Source organism: Pollachius pollachius (assembly GCF_949987615.1).
Source record: "Pollachius pollachius genome assembly, chromosome: 16".
In the NCBI taxonomy this organism is placed as follows: Eukaryota; Metazoa; Chordata; class Actinopteri; order Gadiformes; family Gadidae; genus Pollachius; species Pollachius pollachius.
The window spans coordinates 7,795,592-7,807,656 of NC_136949.1; the positions used below are offsets into that span (position 1 = coordinate 7,795,592).

At 47.2% G+C, this 12,065-nt stretch overlaps 1 protein-coding gene across 1 annotated transcript in view; it reads left to right on the top strand.

The window, feature by feature from the left end:
- The window catches only part of nbas (NBAS subunit of NRZ tethering complex), a 141,001-nt gene that overhangs the window by 111,173 nt on the left and 17,763 nt on the right, over nt 1–12,065 (top strand). The window contains 2 exon segments of the mRNA XM_079753356.1: nt 5,297–5,436; nt 11,078–11,225. Of these exon segments, the coding sequence (XP_079609482.1) occupies nt 5,297–5,436; nt 11,078–11,225 (288 nt within the window).

Genomic DNA, 12,065 nt, shown 5'->3' on the forward strand with positions numbered 1-12,065 from the left:
AGTCTGAAACCATATTTCACATGTCAAAATACTCTAATGCAACTCTCAGCTTATTGTCATACTTATTTTCACATTTGGATAAATTTCTTTCCATATCAACCGATTGCCTCTGAGCAAGGCTGTACCCTGAAATCCCAGGGACGTGAGGTCAAGTCCAGTCACTTGACCTCCTTGCCCTCCTGCCCTTTGACCTCCCTGTGCTGACCCCAAGCCGGGGGTTGAATTTCCCATGAGGGATCCGATGGTAAAATCTGGGAACATTTTGACAGGGACATGACCCTCTGCAATTCACGGTGTCATGGCAACACATTCCAGGCCCGGGAATTTTCACAATGAAGCTGACATGCTTCACTGCCAACGAGGTGTGACAGACATTTTAATTCAGCTGAGAGGATGATAGGGAATGTGCTTCCACCATTCTCCACTGTGTAACAGTCAGAGGAGATGACTGCTAACGCGTCATTTGAGCATATCTCTGCCACCCATCAACTGTTCTCTTTTCCCAGGAGCTTTTGTGTGTTCAAATTGGCAAGGCACAGACAGACACACACACACACACGCACACACACACACACACACACACACACACACACACACACACACACACACTCCCTTTGGAAACCTTTACCCTCCAAATAGAGTTAAATATTTCATCATTCCATCATAAGATTACCTCCTTCAATGTTAAGTGGTTTATCATAGCACCGAGAGCCCACTCCCCCCCCCCACACCCCTCACCCCTCACCCCTTCACCCCTTCACCCCTTCTCCACACATTACAGAGCTCCCCCTCACCCCTACTCCAGCCCCTATAGAGCCCCCTTCACCCCTATTTCCCCCCATACAGAGCCAGTCGCAGAGGGATCCAGATGTTGGCTCTATTTATTGACTCATTCCTCAAAAGAGCTCTGACTCTGTCTCCTCTCTATTCCCCCCTTCTCACTCTCTCAGCACGTGGAAAGAAACTGCATTAAACTGTCACCTTGCTTTTCATCAGTTGTTTGCGCATCTCTCAGGGTTGCGGCTTCCGGCATGTGTCTGGCTTTCGACGCGACATTACACATTAGATATGCCTGATGATAAACACTGCGAGAGATCATCCGCACTAAGCGCGGTGCTTTAGAGACCAGACGACGAGACTTCAAGGACTCGGAAACTGCAAAGCAAAGTGATTTCAATTTCCCCCCCTTAACATTTACATTTAGATGAAAAACAACACAACGCTGCGATGAAATACAATACAGACTGGGGGAATCTTCCCCGCTAAGTCTCTTTGAACACGCGGCAATATCGCTATAAGGTAGTGCGAAACTAATTTGCTGTATCACCGCTGCCCTGCTGCTCTGTATCCTCTGTTTACTTTGCTCAGTGTTAATCCTGCTAAACTGCGGTTCTCCCAGCATGGGCGGCATTAGGGCTGAGCTAAGGGGGGCTAAGACCTTGGCCCCCCGTCACCCCCAAACTAATGCCGCCCATGCCCAACAGGCTTAGGTTTCAACTCCGGCCGTTGGTTCACGCTGGTGTTTGATCGCGTTAGATACAGAGTTCGGCACGTCTGGTGTATTTTATTGAATCAAAGTCGGCCGTGATGGGCGGATCCTAATTCATCGGTTTAATTCCTGAGCATGCTTCAAACAAGGCGCCAAACCCGTGTACAAAGCAAGGGAACGTGCAATGTGATCCGTCCCCAATTCCACTATCAAAGCCCGATCTGTATGCATTGGAATGGCAGAGAAAAGCAACAATTTGGCCCTCTGGCTGTGTTTTGTATTTGAATTTATACTTCATATAGTGCCACTGAAAAATTCATAAGAAACATTGTTTTGTCTAAGACGGCCACATGGTAAACAACATTAAGTGGGTGCCTTACAGAGTATTAAGTGGGTGTGTTATATCGACACAATATAGTGTGAAATAATTGCGTATAAATTCTATACGATCTCTCAGTGTTTTATTTTTATTCACTTTAACACAGCGGTTGGTGCAGTGTCATTACCATCTGTATACACTAATGGCCATTGTGTTTAAGGGATTATATATTGAATGGTCATGCCTTTCTCTATCTCGCCCGCCCACCAGTACTGGTCTGCATCACGTACATGTATCGGAATAGCATGGGTATAGGATCCTCGTATGAGTGTATTTATATGTGAAATTGGTGTAACCAACTGCAATTACAGAGCCGGCTGTTGTTTACTCCCGAACAGCAGCGTGCAATAAGGCAGGTTTTCTCTGTGCTGGTGATAAACCTCAGCCTGCTTCTCTTTGCACCAAATTATAATAAAACCAGAAAATACTTTGTGTGTATGTGTGTGGGTGTGAGTGCTTTTGGCCATCCATCCATCCATATATGTTTGTTTGTGTCACACACCACACCACACCACTCACTCAGTCACTCACTCAGTCACTCACTCAGTCACTCACTCAGTCACTCACTCACTCACTCACTCACTCACTCACTCACTCACTCACTCACTCACTCACACAAACAAGCACAAGTGCTACATTGTGCACAGACAGAAGCACACAGCACATCACACAGCACGAACCTGCGAGCATGAAATATTATGGAAAATATGCTGCTTTCACTCGGCATAGCGCCATGTAGGGCCATTACGATGCTGTTCCTTCAACAATCTCTATTGTAGTCCTGCAATTTTACAATCTGTAGTCACTAGCGAGCTTCCCTGCTAAAGCAGCCAATTTCCAAATGGGCCTCTCACTTTTTCGTCTTCCCTCCACTTGCCTGACAATGAAACTGAAACATTATCAGAGCCCTGCGGCGGCAACAGCGGCCATGGTAACCACTGGTTGTCATCACGTCCTCGCCAACTTCTCTTTGTGATATATTTTAGGTCCCATCCCTGCATGTCCTTTCCCCACTCAAAACCAGGCTCCTTCCAGGGTGATTTCCCTTTACAGCACCCTGTGTGAGCCCCATAATGACAACCAGGAAAGGGCAGCTCATCGTTCCATTTGCAGGAGCACACACTCATTCACATACACACTCATTCACGTTAACACTCGTTCACGTACACACTCGTTCCCATACACACGCGTTCCCATACACACTCGTTCACATACACACTCGTTCACATACACATTCGTTCACATACACACTCGTTCACGTACACACTCTTTCCCATACACATTCTTTCCCATGTACACTAATTTCCATAGACACTCATTCCCATACGCACTCATCCATAAACACACTCATTCACATGCACCCTCGGAAAATCACAGCCCAGCTACATACGTGTTTGTCGCTTTTACTCTCATTGGCTGTAGCCTTTTATCATAATTCACCATTATAGAAATGTATTATGGATAGACGGAATAAAAATTGATTTCTGGTCAATTTTGCACTTGTTACATGTGACGGAAAGGTGTCTTGTTGTTTGTTGTCTCGCGGTTCTGTCCGTTCTGGTAAAGCTACCATAAGATGATCTCCAGGCTCGGCCTAGGGACTTATAATATCATCAAGCAATACCTGTCATATTAAATACCCTCGCAACTGCTTGACTTATGGCTCATAAAGGCTGTAATGGCTACTCAGAATGAGACCGGATAGGAGCAATATGTGGATTAAATGTAGAAGAGGAAAAATTAATGAAGTCGAGATTGATCAAGAGAAAGCTGGACGGATAATAGGATAGATTGAGAGATAGCAGGGTGGAGGGAGTCGCTTGTAATCAGTGTTTTATCCATTGGTGCAGCACCTGCTTGCGTTGTGTTGGTCTCTCTCCCTCTCTCTTCCTATCACTATCTCTCTATCTCTCTTCCTATCTCTATCTCTATCCCTCTCTATCAATGCATCTCTCACAGTGTGTCTGTCTTTCAATGTTTTTATGCTTTGCTGGTCTCATGCACGTCTCTCCGCGGTTGCGTCTTGCACCTATCTGTTCTTTTCTCAAAACCCATTACATTTTAACCTCAATATATTATAATCTCCCCTCAATGTCACTAAACCCGCAATCTCAAGTACACACAGAAATTAAATATAGACTTCAAAGATTTTCATTTGGAAAAGGTTCCGCATCGCTCAAGGTGCCCACACTAATACCAAAGTTTGGCACCAGAAACTGACAAACTTGCCCGCCTGCGCTTTGCAATGGAAATTACACGTCAGATTCAACAGCTCGAAAGCAGGGGAGGGAAAAATGGCCTTTCGCAGGTAGTTAGGATTCTATTTGTGTGTGTCCCCCCCCCACACACCTCCCGAACGACCTCCCATTTCCAAAGGGTCCGTGGTGGGTTCAGCCTCCTGCCTTGCTCGTCACGTGCACTCACGCGGCGACCAAACACAGCCAATTACCGCCCACACACACACCCCTTGCCGCAGTTCATCCCGTTTACTCGGTGGATGTCTACACCTGCGGCGGGCCCACGTGCCGGGGGTGGCGACGGCCTCAGCGGTGTCCTTTCTGCGTTGGATGATTAGATCCCTTGTACTTTCAGAGGACGGTGTACTCTGTAAGGTTGGGGTACAAACGAAAGGCTCTGGGTTCCTCTAGCGGCCGTGGATTTATTAACTCATATTGTCAGCAAATGCCGCTGCTGTGCCGCACTATATGTTTGGTAGGGTGTTTGTGTGTGTGTGTGTGTGTGTCGGTGTGTGTGTGTGTGTCAGTGTGTGTGCACGTGCATGCTTGTTCACTATGAGTTTTGCTGAAACCATGCTTTGGCAGGATGTAGTTTTCCCCTCAGAAATCAGCCGCTCTCTGAGCTGTTAAATCACACTGGAGCCAACCTTGGAGAAGGAAATTAATTACTTTCCCTCCTCTCTCCTCTCGCCTTCTCCTCTCCTCCTCCTCCTCCTTCCACGTTTACCCCCGTCCGCCTTTGCATTCAGTCTCACACCCTCCTTCTTTCTCCCCCTTTTCTCCCCTGGCGTTCCCTTTTCTCTATGCATGAAAGTAGCGCTAATATTTCATCTCTCTCTCTCTCTCTCTCTCTCTCTCTCTCTCTCTCTCTCTCTCTCTCTCTCTCTCTCTCTGGCTCACCCCTTTTTCTTCTCATGCAGTTTCCTCTTTCGTTCACCTTTTGCTTCCAGCTAAATGTCAGCTGCAGCGCTCCTGTGATGATGCCCGTAGTGTGTGTGTAGTGTACACGTGGGCTTTGGTTCATTTGGCTTTTAATTTTCTTTCGCATTACCTCTGTTCAGCCCCGATTTAGTTTAAGATTAAACAAATGGCAAGAGGGAACGTTCTGAGGTTCTTAGGTGGTTTTGGTTGCAACTGGCGCGCATTCAAAATAGGGATTGAATCATTCTATTTTGTTTCATCCTCCCGCAGGTGGAGATGGAGGACGTGGAGACGGAGGACCAGCGCTACCGTCTCTTCCTGGACCTGCTGGGGAGCGCCCGCAAGTGGGAGGAGTTTCAGCAGCTCATGCTCCTCCTCCAGGCCTGGCCGCCCATGATGAACGAGGAAGTGTAAGATGTTTTTTCATTTTTAAGATTTATTTTGCTTTTGCTTTGCTTTATGATAGAGTGAGATAGACAGGAAGGTATGGTAGACAGAGAGGGAGGACGTGCAGCAAAGGACCACGGGCTGGAATCGGCCACCGGGTCTCGGCGCTCAGCACTGAGCCTTAATGGTACGCACTCTACCCCGGCGAGCCACTGGGGGCGCCCCAGTGTCTCATGTTTTCTAATGTCACGTCCATAACGTAGGACTTTTTTCCTTTTTTCGTCACACACGAGTGTCACGCGGGTTCACGGCCAGTCGTCAGGCGGTGGCGGTTCAGCGTTTCAATTAGCTTATCGGTAGTTTTTTTGTCGCTATCTACTCGGTGTATCAGTGCAGCTGTTGCCCCTTCAACACGTCGGCTCATTAATGACACGAATTACTGTCAACAATAAGGTTGACAATGATGACAAATGATTGGTATTTCAACAGTCAGGCCCTTTTTCTTTTTTTTTCAAGGCTTGGAGATTTGGCATTCGGTTACTGAAGCGACGCTCTGACGAACAAATTCAGAGGCTCGTATGGATCGCCCGAAAATGCTTGAGTCGCTAATCAAAAGCATTGATTAGGCATTTTGCATGCTCCCTTTGCGCGGCGGTGGGCCCAGGGATAATAGAGCTAATGAGGCTCAGAGGCCCCCGCCCCCAACCCCCCCCAGAATACCCTCCGGCGACGCCGCAATCCACCTTATCGTGGAGAAGGGACTTACGCAAACAGGGTACATCTGCAGATTGTAATGGCTTCTACCCAGCGAAGAGCGTGTGATTGATGTGAAAACGAGAAAAAGCCCACTTTAGCGAGGGGCTTCAGGAAACCCAAGGTGCCCCTGGAAGCAGCTGGTGAATTACAAGCACCAGTGTGCACTGGCGGTCGTATGGATAAGTGCTTAATGATTTGATGGCTCTTCCTCTGCGCTGCTGTGCTCACTGCGGAAAACAAGCACGGGGACCGCAGCGAGGGAGGGGCAGGAGGGGGCGGGAGCCGGGACGACACAGGCTAACGCGTCAGGGCTCGGAGTTTGGCCGGAACTCGTTCAGAGGAAGACCAAGTTCTGTTACCAACTAAAACTTGGAATTGGAGTTGTGTGTTCCAATGAGCGACACACTGCTGTCAAACCGGAATACCACAAGTGCGGTGGTGTAGTGAGTGAATGGTATTATTAGGTTATGTTATAGCAGTCCAAGCAAGCAGCTCTGGGCAAATAGCCAGTTAACCTTGGACCACTGCATTGTTCGAGGCGCCATAGAACTAGATTCGATTGCAATGGAAGCCATTTATTAACAAGGGGTCACGGTGACCTGGAGAACTAAACGTTTAAATGTGGCTCGCGTAGGCTATGACGGGGTCAAAAAGGTGGAGGAAAGTGCAGAAAGCGCTCGGCGTATAGGTTTCAGGGAAAACGCTGAGCCAAATGCTAATGCTATCGTCAAAAAATAAATTAAAGAATGCCAGAAAAACAGAGAAGCGAGCAGGAAATCGCCAGACATTTCATCAATCGGAAGAGCGAAATAGCCCCCCCCTTCTTTCGAGTGGTAGATGAGACAAGAGAATGGAAGAAGACGGATGGTGTAATCTAGTGAGTTGAAAGAGATTGAGCGTGCACAAGCGCGCGTGCACGCGTGTGCTTTTATGATTGCCGCTGGAGTCATCGCTGGGCCAGTGCAGAGCCCACACCCCCCCCCCCTTTCTTTCAACGGCCAACAGCGGAGAGGGAGGAAGGGATTAGGATATTTATAATAAAAACCAACGCGGAGCCTTTCCATGTTCACCACTTCATTTTTTGACTTACACTAGAGTGAAGGTAATAACACCAGAGCCATTAACACTTGTAAGGCAAAGGCGTTTTCAAATTGCTTCAAATTTCGACTCCTAATTGTTTCTACTATTTACGCACCAGAAAGGCAAAAATGTGTCAAAACTTCTAAAAGCTTTTGACTACTCTACGTTCACATTGAATTTCTTTCCTTTCTGTGTGTGGGTGTGTGTTTGCATGTGTACACATGTGCATGTTTGTGTGAGTGTTGGTATGTGCATGCATGAGCATATTGTGGTATACTCATTCAAAACCTCAAACTGTTCCAAATCATTTTGCTGCATCACGCCTAATTTTGCTGCATCCTGCTTTAACGCGCATGAAGGGGGAGAGAGAGAGAGAGAGAGAGAGAGAGAGAGAGAGAGAGAGAGAGAGAGAGAGAGAGAGAGAGAGAGAGAGAGAGAGAGAGAGAGAGAGAGAGAGAGAGAGAGAGAGAGAGAGAGAGAGAGAGAGAGAGAGAGAGCTTACTTACTTGATATTCATTCAGATCAGTGTACAATCCGCCCCACTGTGCCTTTTTATCTGCTGCATTATGCTAAAGCCATCGCAGCACAATGCTAATGGGATCAGCGGCTGGAGGTGAGCACAGGTTATATAAAAGTCAGCGGCGGCGCCTCGGCGAGGTAATCCACATTGTTGACGCGCGTAAGACGGGGATGACGCCCGCCTGGCCTCCCGAAGAGCCACTGTGTTCCCGTAACCTTAAGAGATAGCCTCTTAAGCCGCAGAGTGCCTTCTAACGTGGGGGCCTTCACACTGTTTATTTGTGTGTTTTGTGAGCAAGTGTGTCACCCGCCTGCGTGCGTGTGCATCTGCCTGTGTGTTGTTGTCGTTCGCCCCCTTCAGAACACTTTCCTGCTAAACATCACAACCTCGAAAGCTGAAGTCGTGACGTGCTTGGCCGATGACTCACGCCTGACTTTTAAGGCAGATTTGGCTCTTGCACGAAACACAGCGATGTAGCAGGCCTCCCTCCTCCTCCCCCCTCCCTACCCCGCTGATGAGACAGATGGGGGAGGCAAGCAACCCTAAAATGGACACTTCCCTGCTCCCATATGCCCCTGGTATCACAGATGAGGACGAGGTTGCGTGCGGGGACATGACACTCTGTAGTTCGGGGGAGGTGGAGCGTGTCCGAGCTGCCGCAGACTTAAGTCCCAAGTTGGTGGGTAAAGAGGACACGTCAGGTTAACCTCCCACAGCTGCCCTTTGCTGCTACTGCTGCTCCTTCCTTGTCCACCTTCTCACTTGGCGCAATCGCTGTATGTATGTGCTACGTAGTACTTAGTCGTCTAGCAGACTTTTAGCAGCTTTTACCCAAAGCTGCGTACAGTGAATCCAGGTCTTTTTGAGGGGCAGGGAGGGAGTTAGGTCCACCTTGATCAATGATGCTTCGGTAGTATGGGGACGTTGGGCAACGGCTTTAGCGCTTTTTGGCAGGGAGTCAGTTAGATAACAGGCTTTACAAGCATTGAAATGCCTTTCAAACAGTTGAACTGATAACCTATTAGCTTGTAAAAGAACGTCACGTGATTCTCAAGGATAAAGACGTCACACTCTTTTGTCTCTTGCTTAGGTCTGAACTCATAGCTTTTGATGTTGATCCAGCGTTCCATTGATTGTTTTTGAAACGGACGACTAATGAGTCAGTAGTGCTAGCCTGTGAGCAACACATTACGCCAGAGATGGGCGGAGTGTAATTCAAGGGATATTTCCCTTGTATTTGAACAGAGCCTCTGTGTTGGTTGGCCAAGGGATAGGGGTAAAAGCCGACGCAATGAAATACAGATTTTATGTTTAATATCCTTCTCTTGGACACATTGAGAGCTTATTATAGTGAATAGGAAGAATTGGATTAGAAGGAGAGAATAATCCACTCTACTCACACAGAGAAGACAGCTGCTAATGTGCTTTAGATCATGTGACAAGAACCCTTGGAGTCGGTTTGTCGTCGTGTTGTTCAGCGGTGTGAAAGATCAGGGTCTGCGTCAACACAAACAACGTTCACATTTCCTCCATACAGAAGCTTACTGGTCTATTCCAGTTGATTGCATTATGTTTATAAATTATTCTGTCTTACCTAATTAATTACCGATACACCACAGGGTAAACATCTTCTATTTTTCATCACATTACAGTTCTTATTAATCAGCCACACAAAACTAGGAGGGCTCAAAGTCTGCCCAAAGTTTTATGCCAACAAATCCTAGAGATTTTCATCTATCTTCGATTGAAACTTGCGAAATGTTCCTTGCTTTAGTAATAAATTTTAAAAAATCGTATTAAAACTAAATATTTTAAGCGGTATAGACAGTGTTGAATATTTTAAGTGTAGTTTTAGGCAATTATTTAATGCCCCTGTGGATTTTCTATTAGACTAGCCAGTGATGGATTTGGCATCTTTCATTCGGGCTGGAAAAGTACTTTACGCTTTGGTGGTCTATTGCCTTATCCGCTCAGTCTCCGGTCAGCACCTTTAAAGGAGAGCAGGGACATAATTAAACTAAACATTTCAAAAGGACAGTTTGCCTTGTAGTGCCTTCCCTTTTAAAACACAAGAACTAATTATCAAGGTTTCCTGAAAAAAAGGATTGAAGCCAAATTTGGTCAACTACTTCCCCAGGTCCTTCGACCTCATCCCAATTAACTTTTTTTGGGGGTTGTTGCTTTGGTTTTTCCCTGACAGATTAATTACAGTTTGCATGCAGGATTCATTAGCATGAATTAATAAAGACCCATTGTGTTCTCACTGCTTTTCTGGCCTTCGTAGGAGCCTAATCTTTCGCGAGAAGCCTAAGATAGGCTCTTAGGGGAACGGTAGAAGCCAAGTCTCACAAGTCACCGCTGGCAGCTGCGTCCTAGCAGAGAGAGGGGGCTAATATCCGTCACTTAGCTGTTTAATATTAACTCCATGCGTTTATAGGCAAACGGCGCCTCTACACGTTCCCTTGTCAAACCCGGCCTGCATCTGCTTGAAATGCGCCAACCTAAAAAACAATCCCTCCTGCTCTGGTATCTCCTAAGTGCTTCTGCTCCTTGTAAGTCAGGAGCAGGCCTGCGACGCGGGAACGGGGCGCCTCCTCTTTTGTGATCTTCGTGTTCTCTCTGCCTGCACGCCTTTTTTTTTTGATGGAGCCGGAAGACAATTTCCTGTGTACCTTATCAGTACAGCGTGTTTGTTTTTTGAATGTCAACACTTCACCTCTGGTCCTTGCCTTGCGTCTGTGTGTTTGCGGTAGCATAAAAATAACGATGTTTTGGGGGAGTTTAGGAGTGCCACACAATTAGTACGGGCCGAGAGCTGGGAGTACATCTAATGAAATATTCAGTCTCGAGAGTCCCATCCTGAGATGAAGCTAATGCATCTGTTGCGTAATGAAAAGTTCCACTTTCTATTGACTTCTTCTGTTGCTAAGCTGCTTCCAGCATGATGTTATTGGAGAGTTGTAGTTTCACCTACATCTATAAAATGTGGGTTTAACAAGTGGAGATTTGGATTGCAAATCCACGATTGCAACGCAATCACGTCGCCGTTATGGGTAGGGGAGTACCGTGTCATGCATATCCAGAAACAAAGAAGAGCATCCCGATTGTGATCTCCAATTAGTTTTCCATCGGGTTTTCTGGAGATCGATTACACACGCATACACCCTTACATTCACATGCGCAGACCTACGCAAACACATACGGAGACTCAAGCACATTCACAACCACAAACCCCCCCCCACACACACACACACACACCTACCATACCACACACACCGACCCTCATGGCAGCTCCCCTGTGTCCACAGGGCAGGAACGGAGCGTAACCCCTGGGTGGTCCTGAGCTCGGCGTTGCTGGCGCTGTCCCAGAGCCCGGAGGTGCAGGTGGACCCGGGTCAGGAGGTCCTGTCAATGGTCCGATCCCTCTACAGGACCAAGCACAGGCTGCCCGCACAGGTACCGCCCACGTGTGTGTGTGTGTGTGTGTGTGTGTGTGTGTGTTTAGGTGAGTGTGTGTGCATGCGTTGCTATGTGTGTGTGTGTGTGTGTGTGAGCAGGTGTGTCTAGGTGTGTGTAAGTGTGCATGCGTTGCTATGTGTGTCCCTCTGTGTGTGTGTGTGTGTGTGAGCAGGTGTGTCTAGGTGTGTGTAAGTGTGCATGCGTTGCTATGTGTGTGTCCCTCTGTGTGGGTGTGTGTGTGTGAGCAGGTGTGTCTAGGTGTGTGTAAGTGTGCATGCGTTGCTATGTGTGTGTCCCTCTGTGTGGGTGTGTGTGTGTGTGTGTGTGTGTGTGTGTGTGAGCAGGTGTATCTAGGTGAGTGTGCATTCGTTGCTATGTGTGTGTCCCTGTGTGTGTTTGTGTGTGCCTGTCTGGGTATGCAGCTCCAATCCATTCTTTGAGGTCTGCGTGGGAGCTAGGGATTAAACTGTACTTTATACATTCTCCACATGGTTTGACGTCTGAGCCTAGTCTTCCAACTTAATCATGCGCAATGAATGGTGTAAAAAGTAATCTCTGCGGTTTTCCATAATGGGTTCAAAATTTGAAAACAATATGAAATATGGGGCAAAAGTAGTGACGTTTTTGCTACACTGTACTTTAAGAGAACCTTAAACTTAGTGAGGAAATGAAAAACGGGTGTTAAAATCTGGAACTACTCGCTTGAGGGGAATGCTAATGTGTCGAGTTGAAACAAAGTCACGCTGAGCACTGTGAAGGTGGCGAATGAATATGGATATTCCACAGCCAATGAGATGTCGCTTGAAGTCGATGCCATCCCCAGCTACTGCTCTATTA